General features: G+C 40.1%; 1 protein-coding gene across 4 annotated transcripts in view; it reads right to left on the bottom strand.

The window, feature by feature from the left end:
• GHR (growth hormone receptor) overlaps window positions 1–24,050 on the bottom strand; it is a 270,645-nt gene that overhangs the window by 161,594 nt on the left and 85,001 nt on the right. Inside the window, exon 1 of one of the 4 annotated variants that reach the window (XM_059173898.1) lies at window positions 4,593–4,617. The exons of the other annotated variants lie outside the window; for them this stretch is intronic. Coding sequence (XP_059029881.1) covers window positions 4,593–4,602 — 10 coding nt within the window. The 5' untranslated portion in view covers window positions 4,603–4,617. Of the gene's footprint in view, window positions 1–4,592; window positions 4,618–24,050 lie in introns of those variants that run through there. 4 annotated transcript variants of the gene reach the window in all.

Here is a 24,050-nt window from a genome sequence, read left to right as displayed (position 1 = left end):
ACTCAAGGAATGACAAAACATTATTTCAAAGTGTTACTCACGAGGTCCCCTCAAAATGAGCACCCCTGATTTTTCAAACACTAAGTTAGGTACTTCTCGGAAGGAACTCTGCAAATGTAATTAAGGTTCCTAATCAACTGATTTTAAAATAGGGAGATTACCCTCGATTACTGAGGTGAGTCTATGTAATTAGCCTATAAAAGCAGAAGTAATCAGTGAGATGTGGCAAAAGAGGAAGTCAGAGAGATGAGAAATCTGAGAGGATTTGATGTGCTGTTGCTGGAGGGGGCACCACAGAAAGCCTGAGAGGCATTGCAGGTGGACTCTGGAGCAAAGACTGTCTCCTCCCGGACAGCAAGCTAGGAAACAGAGAAGACGGTCCTCCAACGTCAAGGAATGAAATGGGTTAGCAACCTCAAGAAGCCTGGAAGCAAATTCATCCCCAGAGCCTTCAGAAGGTAATAAAGCCCTAAAAAATATTTTGATTTCAGCATTCACTAAGTGAAGAATGCAGCAGAGCCATGCACGCTGTACCCATGCATCTTACCTACAGAACTGTGAGGTAACAAATATGTGTTGTCACAAACTAATATATTTATGATAATTGGTCAGGGAAGCAAAAGAAAACTAATACAATCTCTAAAAGTCCACAACAGAGTCCAAGGTTGACTTCCTAAACATTAATCAGGAAGATTATTATCAAGTCACCTTTGAGACATGTTCCACTGGAGAAGGGCTTTTTAACAGAGCATAGAAATTTGTGACTTGACATCAAGACAGTATGGTACTGGCACAAAAGAGACACAGAGATCAATGGAACAGAATAGAAAACCCAGAAATGGACCCATATCTGTATGGCCAATTAATCTTTAACAAAACAGAAAAGAATATCCAGTGGAAAAAATAGTCTCTTCAACAAATTCTGTTGGAAAAAACTGGACAGCAACATGCAGAAGAATGAAACTAGATGACTTCCTCACATCATAGACAAAAATAAATACAAAATGGATGAAAGACCTAAATGTGACACAGGAAATCATTAAACACGGGCAGCAACCTCTGTGACCTTGGCACAGCAACTTCTTGTTAGACATGTCTCCATCGACAAGGAAAACAAAAGCAAAAATGAACTATTGTGACTTCATCAAGATAAAAAGTTTCTGCACAGAAAAGGAAACAATTAATAAAACTAAAAGACAGCCTACAGAATGGGAGAAGATATTTATAAATGACATATCTGATAAAGGGTTAGTATCCAAAATCTATAAAGAACTTACCAAACTCAACACCCAAAACACAAATAATCCAGTTGAGAAATGGGCAGAAGACATGAATAGACATTTCTCCAAAGAAGTCATCTAGATGACTAATGGGCATATGAAAAGATGCTCAACATCACTCATCTTCAGGGAAATACAAATCAAAACCATGATGAGATACTACCTCACTCCCATCAGAATGGCTAAAATGAACAAGACAAAAAACAACAGATGTTGGTGAGGAGGCAGAGAAAAGGGAACCCTCTTACACTGTTGGTGGGAATGCAAACTTGTGCAGCCACTCTGGAAAACAGTATGGAGGTTCCTCAAAATATTAAAAATACAACTACCCTATGACCCAGCAATTGCACTACTATGTATTTACTCAAAGGATATAAAAACACAGATTCAAAGGGGTACATGAACCCCAATGTTTATAGCAGCATTATCAAGCAGAGGAAAACTATGGAAAGAGCCCAAGTGTCTATCAACTGATGAATGGATAAAGAAGATGTGATACACACACACACACACACACACACACCCCACACACATAGGACTATTACTTAGTCATGAAAAGGAACAAACTCTTGCCATTTGCAACAACATGGGTAGAACTAGAGTGCATTATAATAAGCAAAATAAGCCATCCAGAGAAAGACAAATACTATATAATCTCACTCATAGGTAGAATTGAGGGAACAAAACAAATGAACATATGGGAAGGGAAAAAAAGAGAGAGAGGGAAGCAAACCAGAAGAGATTCTTAATGATAGAGAACAAAGTAAGGGTTGATGGAGAGAGGTGGGTGGGGGTGGGCTAAATGGGGGATGGGGATTAAGAGGGCACTTGTGTTCACTGGGTGTTATATTTAAGTGATGAATCACTAAATTCTAATCTAAAACCAGTATTATGCTATATGTTAACTAACTCAAATTTAAATAAAAATTTTGGGAAAAAAATAATTATAGGCAAAAAAAAAATGTGACTTGAGAGGCAATCTAGTCCAATCAACTAATGATAGATAAAGAATGCTAAAAAAATTAGACAGTATGCAATCTGTGACTTTGTCTCCTTTAACTAGCCCTGGCCAAGACTGCTTTAATCAGCCCATAAGAACGTTGCAGTACAGAAACACCTACAATAATCTCTCCGAGTTTGGTGATGTTCGCACCTGAAGTCATTCTAAAAAACTAATACAATAATCAGCTGAAATGAAATTGCTTGACAGTGGAAATGGAGAATCAATGAATGAATAGGTATTCTGGTCTATTGGCCCATCTCCTAAGTTTGGCTAGTATAAACTGGGCCCTAGAGTCTGATCACCTCTCAGTCAACTGATGCAACTTATTTTTTGAACACATAAACCTGGACGTGAGATGATCTCAGGGAAAGTGAGAAAGACTGAGAGAGCCTGTCTTAATCAGTTTGCAGGTCTCGCTTCTCATCCCAACCTCAGATCTAACCAGGGAATTAAAAAACAGATGATGTGTCCATGAGAAGGTAAACAAAGACCAGGGTAAAAATGTATAACAAAATTGAATGTGGGAAGAGAAGGACAAGCAGCACGTGTTTTATGGAGGAAAAGGTGGTGTGGAAGGGGGAAGTAGAGTCTATTTTTGTAACATGTCCTCATAGCTAACATCTTGGCTCAGGAAAGCTTGTTTTCAGTCCTTTGAATTAAACATTCAACTCCCAGGAGCCTTCTGTTTTCTATCCGATGGGACCACCACAGCATAACTCAGGAAACGAAGTTCAATGGCCTGGCCGTGTTTCTCCTCAATCATTCAGCTGGTGGATGATGCCTGGAATGAGCAGGCTAAGCCAAACTGTGAACCATTTCCCAGAGACTGTCCACCTACCACAACATCAAAGAAACAAACACCTCAGTACCTTTTACTATAATCTGTTGCGGAAATTTCAATGATTTCACATCTTGTAGAACAGCAATACAACATTCATCTTTCAAATTGAGAAGGAATTCAGATGAATGTTACCAATGAAAACTTTACTTCCCAATGAGGAAGGAAAGTTCGGGGAATCTCCAGGGCGGCAGTTTACATGGTGCCTCATGTGAACACTGAAGAACTAGAGAGGAGCGGGTTTCTCAGGCACAGGGGATGATACCTTAGGGTGCCCGTAAGCAACTCAAGTATCTGCTGTCCGCAGTGAAGTCAGTGTCTCCTACCTGCCCCCAATCCAAGCCTCAAGAACACACAGCCTCATTCCTCACAGTTCTTTATCTTGCTTGATAAAAGGAGGATTTTGCAGCTACCTCAACTAGATGCTTTGCTTACACCATCCCTTCTCACAGGTAACTTGAGGCTGTAAGAGAGTGATTCTGCCTCAGAATTCTCTGTGGAACACAGCGCCTCAGGTCTTAATCCCTGATCTTAACCCCACTGCCTCTTCTCTGCCTTTTCTTTCTTTTCTTTTCTTTTTTTTTTTTTTCACTTGAAACAGCCTCCCTCATAGTCTATCTTCCCTTACTTCCAAGGCCACTGCCAGACAAATCACAAACCCACTTACACTTAAAAATTATGCTCCAACATCCTCGCCTTCCTGAAGCCTTCTACACTCCCCTGAAACGTAAGTGTTCACCCTCCTGTGCCTCCACACTTCTGCCATAAATCATGTCACAGTATCGACATCACAAGAGGACGAACCATTTGTGGAATACATGAGTTCTCAGCCTTTTAATCAGAGTTAACAAGAATGCCACACTGACCAACAGTTCGGCTGATATTCCAGAAATGGAAGCTGGATTTTCGTATGGTTTCCTCCGGGCTCTACAGCAAGAAGTGTTTAAATTTCCTTTTTCATTCAGTCATGTGTACAAGCAGACCGTATTACACTAATTTGGTTAAAATCTGTCGGAGAAGGTAGGGTTGAAGGTTGGAATATGGTGAATTTCCTGGTCACGGCTTGGCGTATCTTAATGCTTAGCTTCTCAGTCTTGCTGCTTTCACTTACATACGATGGCAAAACCCTCCCCAAATCAGTTATATTCTCTCCTGCTCTCTCTCTCTCTCTCTCTCTCTCACACACACACACACACACACACACACCCCTGGTACCAAAAGAGTAGTTGAAAGGACACAATCCATTGCCTCACAGAACAATCCCCACCCCGATCGAACTTTGCCCAGAACTTCTTTGAGTTCTGCCAACTACAGGGAAGGCCAGGCTGGGCTGGAGCCTCGTGAGACCCATCACACCATCAGAGCAGAGCCAGCCAGCCGGACCAGAGGCGAAGGCAGCCAAGCATTAGAATTTGACAAAGACTATGAGTTGGACAGGCTGAAGAGAATGACTGGTGTATCCACCTCTTACCCCATGGCATCTCTCAGGAGCGCTGAAACGATAGCTCTCGGAGGCAGAGGCGTCCATCCGCTGTTTCCACTCACAGTGCACAGAAGCCTCCCAAGTGCCCGGGGTGTAGACTTTGAATATTTGTTAAATGCAGGACGAATGAATTCCAAAACATTAGTGCCCATCGGAAATCTTAACATGTTAACTGTAAATGTTTAACCATAGTATCAGCGGTGCAAAGCAGTAGACTAGAAAATGGTCAGTACTGCCTACATACTAACTGGATATTTCTCTCATGAATAGGATATTTTGGTTGACTGGACAGGAGGATGCAACACTTGGATCACGTGGTTTTTTTTCTTTTTAATTAGATTATAATAAAGGGAAGTAGGTGTCTCTATAAAAAAATCACAAGTAGACAAAAGGAGAAAAACATTAAACATTTAGTGAATGATGTACACAGCACAAGAAACAGAATGACTGCTTTCTCATTCTAGAGCTTTCCGTATTTTTTGCTGCTCCTCACATGGTTAGAACAATCCTGATGACTGTCAACACTGAGGGTGGGCTGAGTTATGGTAAACACACGGCTAGGTGACCAACATTCCTGTGTGAGACCAACAGCCCTGGCCATACTCTCCACATAGGAAGGCTGCTCCTGATTTACTGCCACAGCCAGAATCAGCAAGACCATTTTGTTGGTTAAGGCCCCCTTCTGCCCGGCTGTCTTTCCTGTGACATGTCACCCACACAAAGCCCTGGAATAGAAGAAACCCTCACCGGGGAACATTCATTTGAATAGGTTCATTAACAATGACGAGATAGGAGTTTCCCTGATTGTGAGGTGGAGGTTAATTTATTTTGAAATCCTATTTGGATGAGCAGAAATAGCCTGATGGAGGTCTCTAAAGCACATTTCCGAAGCTGAATTCAGGGCTCCAGAAACACTTCATTCCTCAACCTGGTGCTTCGGCGGCATGTGTGACACAGGCCATAATCCAAGGAGCCCCCTGGCTGTCCACTGCCCCGGCCCCCATTACAATCTGTCAGCATGACCTCTTCAGCAACCTTTGAATCCATTTCACCCCCTTTATCCTCTTACTGCTATCACCAAGTCCCAGCCATTTCGTCTCACCTGGACTAGAATGTCATCTTAACGCCCACGAAGCTCCCTCCAATCTATTTTCCACACAAAAATTATGTTTTGAGACACAATTATGATTATGACACCCTTCTGAAGAAAACTCAAATGACTTCCCTTGTCCACAGGATTCATTCCACAGTCTATAAGGTGATCTCATAGTTACTAGTTGTGCTCAACAGTCACTCACTCTTTCAATTAGTAACAGAATCCAGTGCAAGAAGACAGGACACAGCCAAGCCTGCAGCGAATTCTGGTTACGTGACTCAGTTCTGGCTGGAAGGATGTGAGCGGGAGTGGCTAGCGCTTCCTTCAGGGAAACCCAGGCCCCTCTGCTTCCCCTTCTCCACTCTGCTGGCTTGGATATGGATGTGCTGGGTCACCAAATACGCACATGAGAGCTACCTAGATCTGGGGAACACGTCTGGAACTCACTGTGAAGCTGGATCACAGATAATGTGGGTTTGAACACTGGCAAAGGATCAACTAGCCAGTGGTTTTCTGACCAGCTCATGTTCACCTATTTTTTTTTTAGGTTCAACTGTTAGAGTAGAGTTGGAAAGAGTAATCACACAGGACTTGTATCAAAACACAAGCTGGAATTTTATCCTTAATAGCTACAAAGAAAGAAAATTTATATGAATGCTTAACATTCTGATAGGGCTTTTTTACAAGTCTGAAGAACTAGGCCCTCCTTTTTTCCTCCTCTTTTCTTTTAAGTGAGTTATAAATCCTATTAGTGTGTTGGAACCAGAAGCATTTTTTTACTTTAGAACTTGTGAATGGTTTTATCTGGGGAGTGATTAAGGCCATCTAAATGGCCATCCCAGACAGACCGAAATATTTTGATCTAGTAAGAAAACAGGGGAGGAGCGCCTGGGTGGCTCAGTGGGGTTAAAGCCTCTGTCTTCAGCTCAGGTCATGATCTCAGGATCCTGGGATCAAACCCCGCATTGGGCTCTCTTGCTTGGCGGGGAGTCTGCTTCCTCCTCTCTCTCTGCTTGCCTCTCTGCCTACCTGTGATCTCTCTCTGTGTTAAATAAATAAATAAAATCTTAAAAAAAAAAAAGAAAAGAAAAGAAAACAGGGGATACTCTATCCCACACTATCCCACACTATCCCAAACCAAATTTCCATACCACAAGTTAATAAAAAGAGATAATAAATAGTGGTTATACAAAGAAGAGCAGGGAAGGGTAGGAAATTAGGAAAAGGAGGCTGGCCTATTAGTGGGTTATATTTTTCCAAGTTTTGGCACCCACCTCCCCCAAACCAAACTGTACACTGAGCAGTGAATTCTGAAATGGTGCTACTAGGATAAGCATTAGGCTTTCTGCTTCCAACACAATTTTATTCACAGACACTTCATATTTGTACCAAGAAGGTGAGCTAAATCAAGAGTAGGAGCACACGAGGCTGGTGTGCACAATGACTGTTTTCCCTGAAGCCAATTTTATTCTTCTGATTATAAATGCACAATACTTCTTTCCAATAGAATGTCTAAAGACAGTTAAAAGCAAACCCTATACAAAAAGCTGTCTCTGTTTTTGTTTTTTCTTTTTCCATTTAATGTTAGTGTCTTTTAAGTAGGTAATACAGGTTTTAGCAATTCTGTGTGGATTCAAATGAAATCAACCTGCCTTAGCTAATATGCACTGATTAGATTGAGAATAAGGTCCTAATACCAATGGCTGACCAACAGGAAATACCTGACATTAAATGTTGGGTGACCCGAGCAGATTTTATCAGCTTGAAAGCTGAACTAAGAGGATAGGGAGCTTGAGGACATTATAAAAGAACCCACGAAGGACCCATGATGTATTGAGAGATACCCGAGAATGGCTATGCACAGCAAAAGAGATCTGATGTCATTACAGTAAATTCCCACTACATGGACTTACATGGAAGCAACCTCTTCCTTCCAGGCTAAAGGAGCATAATAGCCCCTGCCCACCTCCCACCCCCCAAATACCCCACAAAAACTGTGAATATAAAATTTAACAACTGCACTAACTAATACTCCCTCATATTCCTATTACTGGCCATTCAATTCAGTGTTTTTCAAACTATGAGTCCCGACCCATTACACTGCAGGATCATTTTAGTGGGTCAAACCCAGCTTTGTTTGCAGGCTTATTTAAACAAATAGAATGGTGCTATAGGGCTGAATGTTCATACCCTCTGCTCCAATTCATATGTTAAAACCTTGTCCTCAGGATGATATTGGGAGGTGGGGCCTTGCAGGAGGTGATCAGGTAACGAATGGGGTTAGTGCCCTTACAAAACTGGTCCCACAGCTTCCACTCTGTGAGGACATAGTGAAAGTGACTGTCCATGAGCCAGGAAGTGGGCCTTCACTAAACATAGCATCTACTGACCTTGATCTTAGATTTCCTTGATCTTAGATGTCCCAGCCTCCAGAACTGTGAGAAGTAAATTTCTGTTGTTTATAAACCACTCAGTCTATGGGATTTCTGTTCTAGCAGGCAGAACAAACTAAGACGAATGAGGATGAGAGCGGAGGGGACTAAGACAGTTTCTTCACATGAAACTTTGTGTTGCCCAACATGGCACTGGAGGCTTACACTTTCAACTTCCTTCTTTATGCCAACAACTGCAATGGTAGGTTTATTTATTTATTTTTTAAACTAAGACAGTAGTACTGGGAAATGTGAAAGAGTACTTATAAGTCATGGAGGGCAGACTGAGGAGTTCCAAGACATGTATGATGGGAGATCCAGAAGGAGAGAATTTAATTCAACTGCAAGAATCAGTTTTGGAAAAGGTTATTCTTGATAATTTCATAAAGTTAAAAGAATGAAATGAGTTTTTGGATTCAAACCCCACAGTCATTATTGGATTATAAATAAAAATAAATCCACAATAGGGCATCAGGATAAAGAAAACCTCTTTAAAGGGACTTCAAATAAGAGGCAGATTATCCACTAAGGAATTCAAACAGACCTGCACCAGATTTTCCCTCACCAACAGCAAATGCCAAAATATAAATGAAAACCCTTCGGTGTTAGAGAAATAATCATCTGTTTAGAATTTGATATCTAGCTAAACTATCAGTAAGTCTTATGTTGGGTTGGGAATAGGGGGGCATATAAAAACAGAGTTTACTACATAACGATCCTAACTTTTTTTGTTTGTTTTTAAGAGAGAGAGTGAGTGAGCATGAGTAGGGCTGGGGGAAAAGGGGCAGAGGGAGAGGGAGACAATCTCTATAGGCTCCATGCTCAGCATGGAGTGAGTGATGGGGCTTGATCTCATGACCCAAGCTGAAATCAAGACTCAGACACTTAACCGACTGAGGCACCAAGGTACATCAAGATTCTAATTTAAATAGTGACTAAAGGAACTATTTTTTTTTTAAAGATTTTATTTATTTATTTGTCAGAGACAGAGGGAGAGAGAGCGAGTGAGCACAGGCAGACAAAGAGGCAGGCAGAGGCAGAAGGAGAAGCAGGCTCCCCGCCGAGCAAGGAGCCCAATGCGGGACTCGATCCCAGGACCCTGGGATCACGACCTGAGCCAAAGGCAGCTGCTCAACCAACTGGGCCACCCAGGCGTCCCAAAAGGAACTATTTTTGCCAGAAGACGCAAATTATTTAAAATACACACTGAAAGTCTTCTTAAAAAATTCTCTCCTGGGGCACCTGGGTGCCTCAGTGGGTTAAAGCCTCTGCCTTCAGCTCAGGTCATGATCCCAGGGTCCTGGGATTGAGCCCTGCATCAGGCTCTCTGCTCAGCAGGGAGCTGCTTTCCCCCCCATACCCCTCCTGCCTCTCTGCCTACTTGTGATCTCTGTCTGTCAAATTAAAAAAAAAATTCTCTCCCAACTATTCCAGTTATTATCCCTGTAGTTATTAATCTATTTCTCTGCTCCCCATTTAAAGCAAACCTTCTCAAAGGAATTGCATTAGACTCTTATTTTCAATTCCTCTTGTCCACCTTCCTAAACCCATGCAAACCAGGCCTTAACCTCTACCACCTGATGAAATAACTTTTGTCCTGGCCACTAATGACTTCACATCGCTAAATCTAGTGGTTACTTCTTAATCATCTCATTTGAGTTATTAACATACAACATAATGGATGGCTCTTTGAAACACTACCTTAATTTGGTATTTGGACACTATTCTCCATTGATTCTCCCACCCCACTGGATGTTCCCTCTTGGTTTACTGTGCTGTGGCCTCTTCATTTTTGGTACCACATAACACTGAAATACTGCCCCCCTCCCTGTTTTCACTACCTACACTTACTCCCTAGGTGATTTCATAAAGTAATATGTCATTAATATCATCTGTATAATTATGTTCTCCAAAGACATAACTTTAATACAAACTACAGGCTCATAATCCAACTGACTAAATAATCCCTTTGGGTGTTTGACAGGAATCTCAAATTTAGAAATCTATAACTAAACTTTTGATTTAACCCTCTTAACCTGCTCACTCCACAGTCTTGGTCATTTCATGTCAATATCACCTTCACCCTTCCAGATTCTCAGGCTTTTCAGTCGTACCATGAAAACTAATCCATCAACGAATTCTCTCAGATACACCTTCAAATTATATCCAGAATGTGATCACTTCCCACTATCTCTATCTCCCTCATCCAAGTCACCAATATTTATTATCCGTATTATTATTATTTTTAAAGATTTTATTTATTTATTTGACAGACAGAGATCATAAGTAGACAGAGAGGCAGGCAGAGAGAGAGAAAGAGGCTCTCTTCTGCTCAGCAGGGAGCCCGATGCGGGGCTTGATCCCAGGACCCTGAGACCATGACCTGAGCGGAAAGCAGAGGCTTTAACCCACTGAGCCACCCAGGCGCCCCTCTTATCCGTATTATACAGATTATTGTATTATTGTTATACAGAATATTAGAATAGTTTCTTAATTAGTCTACATGCTTCTGGTCTTGAAACCTTTTCCTCAAATATATAAGCCACACTTCAAGGTTTTGCTAAAACAAGAACATGTCAGTTTTTTGCTCAGAGGGCTTCCCATCTCACTTTGAGTAAATGCCAAAGTGCTTACAGTGGTCTGAAAAACTACTGATCTCCCTTGGCCCTCTGCTCCAACAACAGTGGACTTTTTGATGTTTTCTGAAGACCTCATACAGCAAATGCTATTCCCTCTGCCTGGGATACTTTTCAGCCAGACTTTTATCAAGTATCCATTAAAATATCACTATGTCTTTGAGTTCTTTCCTGACTATCTAGATCAATAATAACTCTAATACCTCATCTTTCTCCATAGCACTTATCTTTATTTGATATGTCATACATTTACTTATTTACTGGTTTTTCTATATCTCCTCTTACTACAATTTCAATTATATAAGTTCAGAGATTTTGTCTACTCTGTTCTCTGCTATATTTCCAAGTACCAATAACTATGGCAGACCAAGAGAAGACATGCAATATGGATTTATTAGATGACTAAATAAACAGTGAGGAAAAACAAAGGTAAAACCAGATAGCCAATTCAACTAAATATTATTTGTAAAAACAATGTAGGCCCAATTTTCTACTGGTCAAAAAAGGTGAAAGAAAATTTTATACAATAAAAACAAGGAAAATAGGTGAAATTATCGCAAACACATAAAATGTGCTACATTTTCTGCTTTGCTGGGGAAAAGGAGAGATAATCTGTGTCAAATGGAAACACTAATGTTGCTTTATGTGGCAGTGAGCAGCTTGACTTGGGGGGGTGCATGGATACATGGGTTTAGGGTAAACACCAACAATGTCATCACTGCAGCCTTTTACTGCCTTAAAAATCAGCAGTTGGGAGGGGACCCACATCGGGGAGGACTGAAAAGATCACACGATGAGTGACTGCTCACTCCACAGTCCTGGTCATTTAATGTCAATATCACCTTCACCCTGAGAAACTGAGTATAATCATACTCTTAGAAAAGTGAGAGGAATCCCATAGTTTACGAATAGAAAGAGGTGATGTTATAGACTTATGGTCTGTGGATGTTTTTTCTCAATAGGCAGAAAAGGAGAATCTTTAATGCTAGCTAATAACTATATTTGAAAAAAAAATGAAAGAAAAACGTCTGTATTTTTAGCACTGCAAAGAAACATTTCTGAAAAGTAATTATTGAAATCAATACCTATAAAAAGCAAGTCTGCCAAAATATGCTTTAAGACATTCTGGGAGGGGGGGGGGATCCCAAAAATGAATATAATAAAACATCGTGTTCAAGTAACATTTAGACAAGGAAGGTAAGGATAGTTCAATATCAGGAAGCTCCAGCAATATAATCTACAGCATTAAGTAATCAAATGATTCTTCTACCATGCAGAAGACCTCTGTTTATAAATTTAACACTTATGATAAACTCTTAACAAACTAGAAATCCAGGGTTTTCTGAATATGACCCAAACACGTCACCCAAGATCTGTACCTAATGGCATACTTAAAATGAAACTTTTGAAGCATTCTCACTATTATGCAGTACAAGAAAAAAAGGGCTTATTATAAAAGTATACTATTTACATGGCATGGTACTTTGTAAGGATAGGAAAGTTGAGATCAACAGAAAAAAAAAGTCTCAAAAGGTCCAAAGCATACGTGAGATCTTGCTACACAACAGAGAAGGCAGTATGAATAAGGGAGAAAGAACGGAGCTACTCGGTAAATGGTATTGGGGCAACTTGCTTTTCGTATGGAATAACAACAGATCGATGCTTGACACCACACATACAAATTAATCCACGTAAACTCAAAGTCTATCCATTTAAAACAAGACTTTGAGAAGCAAATTAAAGTAATTTAGAGTATAGGAGGGATTCATATATAACCATGGAGGAGAAAGTGATTTCTTAAGAAAGGCAGAAAAAGCAGAGTAATAAAAGAAATTTAATGATATCAAAATTTAAAAATTATCTGTGTTAAAAGATGACATGAAAAAATGCAATCAAGAGACAGGATGCAGAATTTTCAATATATATAACAAAGTATTAGATATACATATGAAATATGAACACATACATAGATTTACACATGTTACTATAAATCAATAGAACAGACAATGAAAGAATAGCAAGTAGAAAGAGGGGTGGTCTGGATGGCTTAGTCGGTTAAGTGACCAACTCTTGATTTTGGCTCAGGTCATGATCTCAGGGTCATGGCATCGAGCCCCACATCAGGCTCTGCACTCAGTGGGGAGTCTGCTTGAGATTCTCTCTCTCCCCCTGCTCCTCCCCCATGTGTTCATGTGTGTGCTCTCTAAAAATCAATTAAAAAAAAAAAAGGAGCAGAAACAGATAATTGAGAGAGGAGGAAATCCTAATGGCCCTGTAACGATGATGTTCCATTTTATGAATTAGAGTAATGAAAACTAAAACAATGAGAAAGTCATTCATATCCACCAACCCACACATAATTAAATCTGATAACGAGTGTGAGCAAGGGGCCAGGGAAGTGAGGGTTCTCATGCACTGCTGGCAGGAGTGTAAACTGGTGTGAGTACTTTGGAGAGCAATCTGGCAATGTCTACCGAACATGAAAATGCACATATCCTAGGACATGGCAAGTCCACTGATACATACTCCAGAAAAACTATTATATGTGTCCTAAGGGAAAAGTAAAAGGTTATTTATCTTGGTACATACCTCGGTATAACTTATTTTGATAAAACAACTGAATCAATTTAAATTCTGATAAGTATGGGAATGGATAAATTTTGACATTTTCATAAGATGGAATAATGTACAGCAATTTTTAAAAAAATGAACAAGGGTAATGTGACAACATAAATTCTGAAAACAAAATGTTTGACAGTAAAAGTAGCAATTGCCAGAATACCACATTCCATACTTAAAATAAAATACATGAAAATACACAAACAATAGGGCACGTGGGTGGCTCAGTGGGTTAAGCCTCTGCCTTCGACTCAGGTTACGATCTCAGGGTCCTGGGATCAAGCCCCAAATTGGGCTCTCTGCTTGGCGGGGAGCCTGCTTCCCTCTCCCTCTGCCTGCTGCTCTGCCTACTTGTGATCTCTCTCTCTGTCACATGAGTAGATGAAATCTTTAAAAAAATACACAAATAATTTGTGTTTCATGCATATAGCAAGCATGTTTCATATATGTAAATATATAAATTTTAAAGTATAAAAACAGGACTGTACAAATGTCCATACGTGACAACTGTTTCTCTGGGGCAGCAGAGGGTACAGGGTGAGACTGAGAAAGGCAAAACTGAGAACTATATTATTTGTTTCTTTATAAACAGTAGCTAGGAAGCACCTGTGGGAAGAATGTTTATGTCTGAGGTATTCACTGGGGTGGCGGCTCCATTATTGTAGAATCCTTAGCATGTTAAAAAAAAATAACCGTATTAGAGAGCTTTAAATCTATTTCCCTGCTCAGAGTAAAAAAAAATAAGCCCCTACAAATTTATTCGGATAGAAAGATAAAGAGAGGTTCTGATAAAGAGTTCATATAGTACATTTACTCCAGGACAACACTGACAGGGGAGGACTGGAATGGTTACCCAGCTGAGTTCCAGTCACTGAATCCATGACTGTCACCCCCATATCCACCCTACTTACCCCTCATGGCTCACCATAAATAGTATTATATGACAAGGAGGGGGAGCTTTCTCAATCCTGGTTCCTAGGCTGAGAAACATTTTCTTCACAGATTCCAGAGGAAAACCACAGAGTGGACCTTCCAAGAAGAACAGCAAATCACATGAGATACTGTACAGGCTATGTCCTGTCCCAAGGCTTCCCAGAATTCTGGTGCCAGCTATGTCTGATTTAAAAAAAAAAGCTATATTTCTCATTAGCCTCAAAAAGCAAGCTAATTTAAGCACTTCAGTACTCTAATGAAAAACTCTGATTTGGGGCACAATGATTAGCAAATGGTTCTCAATCTCACTCCCTGAAAGTTACAAGCATGACCCATAAGCCCTAGGTAAGCTGGACAGGGCATCTGGTTTAGTCATGGCAAATTGCAACAATTTGAGTGTGCCAAGGCTGGTTCATTGTACCCAAGTGGACCACTGTGAAACCCGCTAGCAAATACCCATGAAAAGAAGGACCAAGATATTTCACAGACTACAATGTTTTTCAGTTGGTTGAGAAACATCAAAACGATAATACAGTAACCATAAAAGGGCAGCACAGGCAGAAGCCCGGTAATGTGATGATCCAGGCTGAGCTTCACACATCTGTGGTCATCTCATTGCTTACGTGCAAAAGCACCAGAATGCCATGTTCATGGTCTCAAGTGATTGCAGAAAATATACTGAGAAAGTCCGTAATTCATTTTCTTTTCCTGCTGCAGTAACCACTGAGAATGAACTCAGAAGGTCCTGCTGAGATTTCCTTAGAAAGAGAATCACTGGCTTCACTAAAAGGATTTTACTTTTAAAAAATACAATCATTCCAAATAGGCTTCCATTTATAGTTTAATGTATGCAGAAGTATTTTCCCTATATATTTATTCTGCATGTTGTATTGTAATAGCCTTTGCAAACATTTTCCACAGAACTGACCCGAGCCGCTTAAGTGCTTATCGAAGAAACACTCTATTTAGCTATTCTTCTCATTGAAAGGATGAAAAACCAACAAGACAGACAATTTAGTTTGTGCCAGTATCTATCTCTGAATATGACAGAGCTTGTGCAAGACTGGCAATCCTTCTATTTTAATAAAAGATTTGGCACTGGCTGTCAGTTCTATAGCTGCAATTGAGTTGCATCAGTATTTAGAAAATTTAAAAGGCTGTAACTTTACATCTAATTTTTTCCCCTGAAGAGGTAAAGACTCTGTATTTTCTGAGTTAATATGGTACTCGGTTTATAACAAAATGGCAAAATATGCAACAGATAACGCCACAATTGTCACTCCACGTTACACGATGGCTGGTCTTGTCCTTTTAGCCAACCTGACAAAAGCTAACACTCTAGAAGACAGTGTGGACATTCTCTCCCATGTCACTTATTTCAGAGATTGAGGGTCCCCATTCATTCACAGATGTTTGAGGAGGTTTTATTGTAATCACATGCAAGAGTGGATCTCTTTGCTCATTTTGGGGACGATCACCACATCGTCCTCAGTGGTCTCCCTGCTGTCCGACTCTTAATGTCTCCAATCCATCATTCACTCTGCTGTCAGGAATCGAAAGTCTGTCTCCAAACATGACATTTTCTTGTTTCATATTCTTTAATGATTTCCCATTGCTTAGGACCCTGAGCCCTTAGCTGATCGTCAAGGCCCCAAGCAACTGGTCCTGGTCTGTTTTCCAAACCATATTCCCCTCTACACCCAATTTCATCAACTTTGCTGGATGGATTGGCCCAAACTCGAACTCAGTATGTTCAATACCATCTGGCATACCCTCTAATTCCCTTCTCCCCACACTGTAGCTCTTTTCATCTTTTAAGATCCACCAAGCTCTCCAGGTCCACCCCAACTATCTCTTCCCCCGGGACAGCTATCCCTAACCACTGAGTCAGGAGGGATTTTTCTTGCTCTGTAGTTCTGTTGTCCTTTCTCTGTTACCAAGCTCACTCAGGCTATCACGGCCCGTCTAGGGTAATGAGCTGTAAACTGTCTTCTCTTTACCACACTATCAATGCCCTTTGGACAGAAGAGGCTTAATAAATAAAATTTGGTGCTAAACTGACATTGCTTCATATTGGAAAACGTGCCTGTGTGATCATGTGGTTTACAAAACAAAATCAATTTTAAAATGATCTAGAGCTTTTCAGTTCTGCCCTCCTCATTCCTCAGGGCCCAAAGGGAAATAGATCTGACACTTTGGAAGCAAGACTTCATCTCTGCCTCCTCTGTTATCTTGCATAATGCCCTTAAAATCAAGAGCCCTGATAAAATGTTCTTTTTCTCCTCCAGTAAAGGAGGTCCGGTTAAACAAAAGGAGAGCCAGCATTTCCCCACAAGGTGCACAGTTTTGGGTTCTGATCCTCTTTCTTACAAAGGGACAAATACCCTTGGGAATGAGAAAAGTTGCCCAACAATGACAACTCACCTTGGCAGCAGAAAAGAGTGATAATTAGACACCAATTTCTTTTGTAGGACGAGTCGGCAGTAGTGGGTGGGGGCTTTTGGACTTGTCATTTCTAGATCAGAGAGAAATATTTTTATATTTAGCAGCTTTATGTTGATCATCACAGCTAATATTGTTGCCAGGGTGGAAAAGTGGTAAAAAGATGGTAAGACTGAATTTATCTGTATTCACACTGTCGCTTTTAAGCTCCAAATAGAGAATGTCTTTGATCAAGAGTTTTAAACAGATTGCTGAAAACAGAAAGTTTCTTCTGGTAAGTACTAACATGCATAAATTTCTTACATAATAGATGAGAAAAAAAATTTTTTTTGATATATGTATGTTTTTTTTCTTGTGTTGACAGGAATTTGGCAGTCAATTGTGCACCACCCTTTACACAAAAAGTGGCTCAATCAACCACTGGCCTTTTCTTACAAATCTGGTAATCTGTGTCCCCTTAATAGAATAATGATAGGGATGTTTTCCTATTTGCAGTACAAAACTATGGAACAATGGAGTGTTTATTTTGGCCCAGTGACTTTGTACAAAGGTCCCATCTAAGTTTCCCCTTCAAAAAATCTTGCTTATAAATTCCTAACACCCAGAAAGTCAAGCTGAGAAAAACCATGACTTTAGCATTTCCTTTTGGCCAAAATCTTTAATTTGGAGAATGCAAATAAGTCTTTCAAAATTATTTTTAAGCAGCTGAGAGGGCCTAAGAAGATGCCAAAACCTTTTCAAACCAAACTATTTCCTAAAACTGTCCCATTTTTGACTGAGTTAAGAATTAGAGAAATACATTTTATATAACTCTCAGCCCAAGTAACAATCTTCACTTTTAAAAAGAGAAGTCAATTTTTTTCTCTTCCTTTATTACCAGGTTTTCCCAGCAAATAAGTAAATAAGTAAGTAAATAAATAAATATTTTTAAAAATCAACTTCAATAATATGAAAAATACGTGCCAAAAGTGTCTTCAGCAATCTGAATCTGCTTTTTAACTAGACAAGCTCTTTGGCAGATGAAAATCATTAGCAAGAGGAACTGTGGAGCTTTAAAATGTGCTGGAAAAGTTTCAGAGAAGATCTACAGCATAAATAGCTTTATAAACCCGAAGCAACGCTCCAGAAGACACCTGGGGCATCAGGTTATCTGAAAGCCTAGAATAAGAAATACGAATTAAATCCTGAAAGAAGCATAGATAGGTATGTTTCTGGTGGCCACTGCTACACAAGGAGAGAGGAATGGGCTGGAGCTCGGGCAAGGGCACCTGAAGAACGGCTGATACTGTTGCCAGACGTTTTCTTCCACAAAGAGTTTAACAGACCATTTTCCGCGGCCTCTAGCCACTCACACGTTCAATTAGTCATTCAATAAGCATGCGCGAGCGCCTATCGGACGCCATACACTTTCCGGGGCACTCAAAATCAGTGGGAAAGGTCCCCTATTTCATAGTACTGACATTCTAGTTAAAGAAAATTGACAAAAACCCCAAATAACTGGGGGGAAAAAAAAACACATGCCAGATGGAATAAATGCTATAAAGAAAGCAGAACAGGGTGATGGAGACGGGAGCTGAGAGCTGACTCATGTTACTGGGGTCACAGAAGATCTTTCAGTTGAACGGAGACCCGATGCTGAGAGGAGCCAGCTATGCCAGAATCTGAGGGCAAAGCATTCCAGGCAAGGGAACAGTCAGGCGGGTGCTCGAGGGAACAGAAGGAAAGTCGCTGTGGTTGGAGCTCAGTCCTCAACTCAGTCATCTATAATTGTGCATACTTAGGTCGCTGTAACATGTTCTTCAAATTTGGGGCAAAACAAGGAAATCTAGAGACAAAAACATACCTACGCTGTAAAAGCACGAAGAGGTCTTAGAGTGCTTAGGTGCCTAATAATGACCCTAACGACCCGATGTCAAGAGCCTGAGCTTCGTTCTGGTTGATTTTCCAGCACTGATAGATCTGACCAGTTTCTCATGGTTGAAGGCAGGGACAGAGCATGTAAGGCTCGCAGGATTGAGGAGTTCAGGATGTGGCCATGAGAGGAACTATAATTGCTTATCTCACAGGACCTCTAACCATCAAGGAAGTACTTTTCCTCATTCTGGAAATCTGCACAAGATAACAAGACATCTTGGGGTACAGTGATCGCTCTCTTGCTTTTGACTCCCACCTCACTCTATTATATTTGACTGTATATCATAGTCATTTCAGTGTTGTCTTCTTGCCATTGTGAACCTCTAAGGGACTTCCTGGCAGAGACTCTTACTGATTGTTCTCTTTTCAGTACCTAATACAGTGCCAGGCACATATGAGATGCTCAATAAGTGAAAAATTCCCCGGGATTGGCTTTGGCTTCATTAGCCCAATATTCTAATTACAGGTACAGTAAGGGTGCCCAAATAATGTAGTTGTTTTTGTTTTGCTGTGTAAGCAGTAAATCCTTAAGAATTTCTCTGCTATTTGTCAAAGCACAGATGGGTTCCCAGCAATGCTTTGGCCCAAAGTAGATAATGACGCTTGTTGAATGTATGCACGTATGTCGGAGTGGATAAACCTATGAACAAATTCCAGTAAGGACAACCACACCCAGAGCCGTTTTATTCGATCAGCAACGGGTTCTACCATATGCTCAGCAGTGCTAAATGCTAAGCTAAGCCAAGTGCTACAGAAACAATGGTGAGAAAAACAGATGGCCCCACCATAACAGAGCGATCGGCATGGTAAGGAAGCACACTGAAGACATTGCATGTGTACATAAGTATAAGACCCACAAAGGGATGATCAGAGAAGGCTTCTTGGAAGGCTACCGGAAGACATGATCAATTTTATTCAAAACGTCAATGCTACCACATAATCATGAAGTCTTTTTAGAAACCAGGCCTGTAGACATAGAGCAAGTGGTCAAGAAAGATGACAACTGATGGTGGCTGAAATTGCCTCTGGTAAGTGGGGATGGGTTACTGAGAAAATATGTGGAATCTTCCCTTTAGGCTATCTTTAAAATTAAACTAGAACTTTTCATGTGTCCTGATCGTGTGTGGTCTTGTTTAGAGACAGAATATACCAAGCCACCTAAAATTGTCTTTTGCAGGCATTCTTTACTATACTATGATTCTTTTGTTAGATGCTTCAAATGTAGCAGCTCGGCTATTTTTCTGAGGTATACCAGGAAAATCTAAAATTTATTTTATGAGCTAAAAAACAATGCGTTGCCCTTGTTCTCCCATCATTCAGGAAAAATAGCTAAGTGAAATTTTGGTCAAACTTTCCAAAAAGCCTTGGGCTGAGGACAAGCATGGAAAAATTCAAGCCCAAAGGAGAAATTTCCAGAAATTTAGAAGCAAGTGAAAACAGGGGGTTATAACAGTTCAGTACTTGCTGCCAGGAACAAAGTATATACGATATTATTTATTGCTGAAAGCTTTTCAGAGAGGCAGCATCTGGTTTCAGTGAGGTCTTGCTTTTTCATCCCATCCAGCAGCTGGACTGAGTGCCACAGCACAAGGAGATCAACCAATTGGCCAAGGTGACACGGCGAGTTAGTGACTCTTTCCAGATTAGACCACAAGAGCCTCTGGCTCCTTGAATGCCAAGAATAAGTCACATGACAAACAGAGAGTTCAACACTTTTTTATTGACTGGATTCTTCAGCTTTAATTTTCTATTTGTGTTTATATTTTCAGAGTCCTAGAGAATCATTCTTTCTCCCTTTTCTCCAGTGGACAGATCAGATATCAACTTGGTTTCCTGTGAATGCCAAAATTCCCCACCCCGCGCCCAGCCAGGAATTATTCATCTAGGCTGAGTGTACTAATGGCAAGAAAAGTCAGAAATGGTCATGCAACGTTCCACTCACACTGGGAAGAGGAAGATGGAGATTGAAAGGCCGGCCAACTCTCAGCAGAGAAGCTGGGCACTCTGCTTTGGTCCTTCCAAATGTGCCTCTGAGGCAGGGAAAATGCTGATGAAGGCGAGGTTCATCTTCACAGGAGAAAACGTCAGAGGCTATTACTTTTCTGCAAGCCTTTTTCCCTACCAGCGTTATCCCTCGCAGAGCCCCAGCAATAGAAAACACATCCCTTCCTTTCATTTGCATATGTCTTCCATACCAACAGGAGAAAAGGAGGCTCTGATTCCTAAGTGTATGTATCTCCCACATCCCCAGAAGACTATGTTATTTGAGTTGCAAAGGGAACAAACAAGCAACAACGATAGACCCCCATGGCTTCAAAATCTGTTTAAGAAGAAACTTCACATTAATAAATACCCAATGTGGTACTTAATTATTCTAAGAAGCAACGTCAACTACCATCAGTTGTCATCTTTCTTGACCACTTGCTCTATGTCTATGGCTTGGTTCCAAATAACAGCGCATATATCCATTAACAGTATTAGTATTATACTATTAATTAAAATAATTATTAATATTATTATTATATTATTATTACTAGTTTCATGAAACCAAAATACCATTCCTAGGAAAAGAAAGGGAAGGGAGGGCAGTGGAGGGAAAAGATGCCTCCAAATATTCAACTTAATCCTTTCTCTGCCCAAAACTCTAAATGGATATCCTTAGCAAGTGCTGGTAAATAATTACACATTTTGTCAATAAAGTGCAAACCATCAGGTTAAGTTTGCCCCAAACCTGTCCACAAGATCTTTGGGCCAGCAGGAATCAATCTGACCACAAGGGGTGCCAGGCAACAGTCTAGGACATAAGGCACACAGGTCTACACTTCTGCTTGGGTGTAATTGTGAATGGTGATGAGCACTGAAGTGTTTCAAATCCACATGAACACACCTAAATGTCTCCTCTTAGAAGAAAACAAAAAGTAGCCATTTAATGTTTGAGATTCTCCTACATGATTTCTTTAGCTTTCTCTCGCCACCGCCGCCCACTGCGCCCCCCGCCCCAGCCTTGCCTCCTTTCCCCCTTAACATTTCTCTCCTACTGTCCCTACAATAAGGTGAGACACTCTTCCAGCTCATTTCAAGAAGCGCTGCAATCATCACCTGTCACAGGAGAGGACCCTGAAGCCCAAGGTCATACAGCTGTGAGGTAGCCAAAGCAGGATTCCAATAAGCCCATGTGATTCCCGAGTCCTTGACTGCTATGCTACACTGCCTCTTTGGTGATTCCTGACTTAAGTCTTCATGGTAAAGATGGGTTGTTTTAGGCATTAAGTAGAAGAGTAACAGTGAGACATAATAAGTTAGTATTAATCTCTACTATACCCGAGAAAAATCCAACAAATTCGCTGAAGTACTTTAAAGGTGGTAATGAAGGGAGCAATTTATTAGGGTTATACATCTCAACTACACCAATTTCAGGCCTTTTTTTTCCTCCAGTTTTATTGAAAAATAACTGGTGTACAATGCTGTATAAGCCAAAAGCACACAGTGTGATGCTTTGGTTTACATACACTGTGAAATGATCAGTATGACACGTGCAACTAAGAGCCATGTTCTCATACAGATACAATTAAAAAGTTCTCCTTGTGATGAGAACTCTTGGATTTACTCTCTTACTAACTTACCTGTATATCCAACAGCAGTGTTAGCTATATTCATTATGCTGTACAGTCCATCCGTGGTACTTAATTTATTTTATAACTGTAAGTATGTACCCTCTGGCCACCTTCCCCCAAGTCCCTCTCCCCCATCCTCTACCTCTTTTTTTTCTAGAAGTGTTTGTAAGTGACATCATACAATATTTGTCTTTCTCTGACTTATTTCACTTAGCATAATACCTTCAAAGTCCAACCATGTTGTCCCAAATGGGAAGACTTGCTCATTTTTTTAATGGCTGAATAATGTTGAACTGTATACCACAATTTCTTTATCCATTCACCCACTGATGGACACTTAGGACTGCTTCTAGGACTGGGCTCTTGTAAATAATGTTGCTAAAATATGGCTAAAATATCTTCTCATATCATTCTCACATAAAATATCTTCTCATAAAATATCTTCTCATATTAGTGTTTATGTTTCTTTTGGATATATTCCCAGAAATGGAACTGCTGGATCATACAGTATTTCTACTTTTAATTGTTTTCCATAGTGGCTACGCCAATTTACAATCCTACCAACAGTGCACCAAGATTCCTTTTTCTCCACACCCATGCCAGTCTGCACTATCTCCTGTCTTTTTTGATGATGACTATTCTAACAAGCATGTCAAATTGTGGTTTTAATTTGCATTTAATTTGACTAATGATGTTGAACATTTTTTCATGTACTCATTGGCCTCTGTGTATCTTCTTTGGAGTCAGGTCCTTTGCTCATTTTTTAATCAGGTCATTTGGTTTGTTTTTGCTATTGAGTTGTATAAGTTCTTTATATATTTTGAATATTAACCCCTTACCAGATATGTGGTTTGCAAATATTCTTCCCCCATTCCATGGGGTGTTACTTCACTTCGTTGATGGTTTCTTTGCTGTGAAAAAGCTTTTTAGTTTGATGCAGTCCCATTTATTTATATTTTATTTTGTTGCTTACGTTTCACGTTTCATATCTAAGAAGCCATTGCTAAGACGCATGTCAAGAACCTTTATTCCTATGTTTTCTTCTAGAGTTTCATGGTTTCAAGGTTCTACATTTAAGCTGTTAATCCATTTTGAGTTAATTTTTGTGAGTGGCATTAAGATATGGGTACAACTTCATTTGTTTCCATATGAATATCCAATTATCCTGCATCATTCATTGAGAAGGCTCTCTTCTCCACTCAGTATTCTTGGCTTCTTTGTCAAATATTAGTTGACTCTATATGCTTGGGAGTATTTCTGGGTTCTCAATTCTGTTCCATTTGTCTGTCTGTCTGCCAGTATGCCAGTATGCCAGTACCATACGGTTTTGATTACTATAGTTTTACAGCATAGCTTGAAATCAGGAAGTGTGACGCCTCCTGCTTTGTTGTTCTTTCTCAGAATTCCTTTGGCTTTCATGTTTCCATATAAATTTTAAGAGTTTTTTTTTTTTTTTTTTCCTAGCTTTGTAACAACAACAACAAAAAGTGCTATGGGAATCTTGTTAGGGGCTGCATTACAACCAAAGATGCTTTTAGTAGTAGTGACATTTTAACAATATTCATTCTTCCAATCTATGAATGCAGGATATCTTCCACTTATTTGTATCTTCTTTGATTTCTTTTATCAATGTCTTATTTTCAGAGTAGAGTTCTTTTAGCTTCTCACATTTACCTCTAAGTATTTTATTATTTTCATACTATTGTAAATGGGACTGATTTCTTTTTCAGAAAATTCATTATTAGTGTACAGAAATGCTA

Source organism: Mustela lutreola, chromosome 5 (assembly GCF_030435805.1).
Source record: "Mustela lutreola isolate mMusLut2 chromosome 5, mMusLut2.pri, whole genome shotgun sequence".
Taxonomy (NCBI): domain Eukaryota; kingdom Metazoa; phylum Chordata; class Mammalia; order Carnivora; family Mustelidae; genus Mustela; species Mustela lutreola.
The sequence above is the reverse complement of the archived record's forward strand: the minus strand, read 5'-3'. Positions and strand labels throughout refer to the sequence as shown.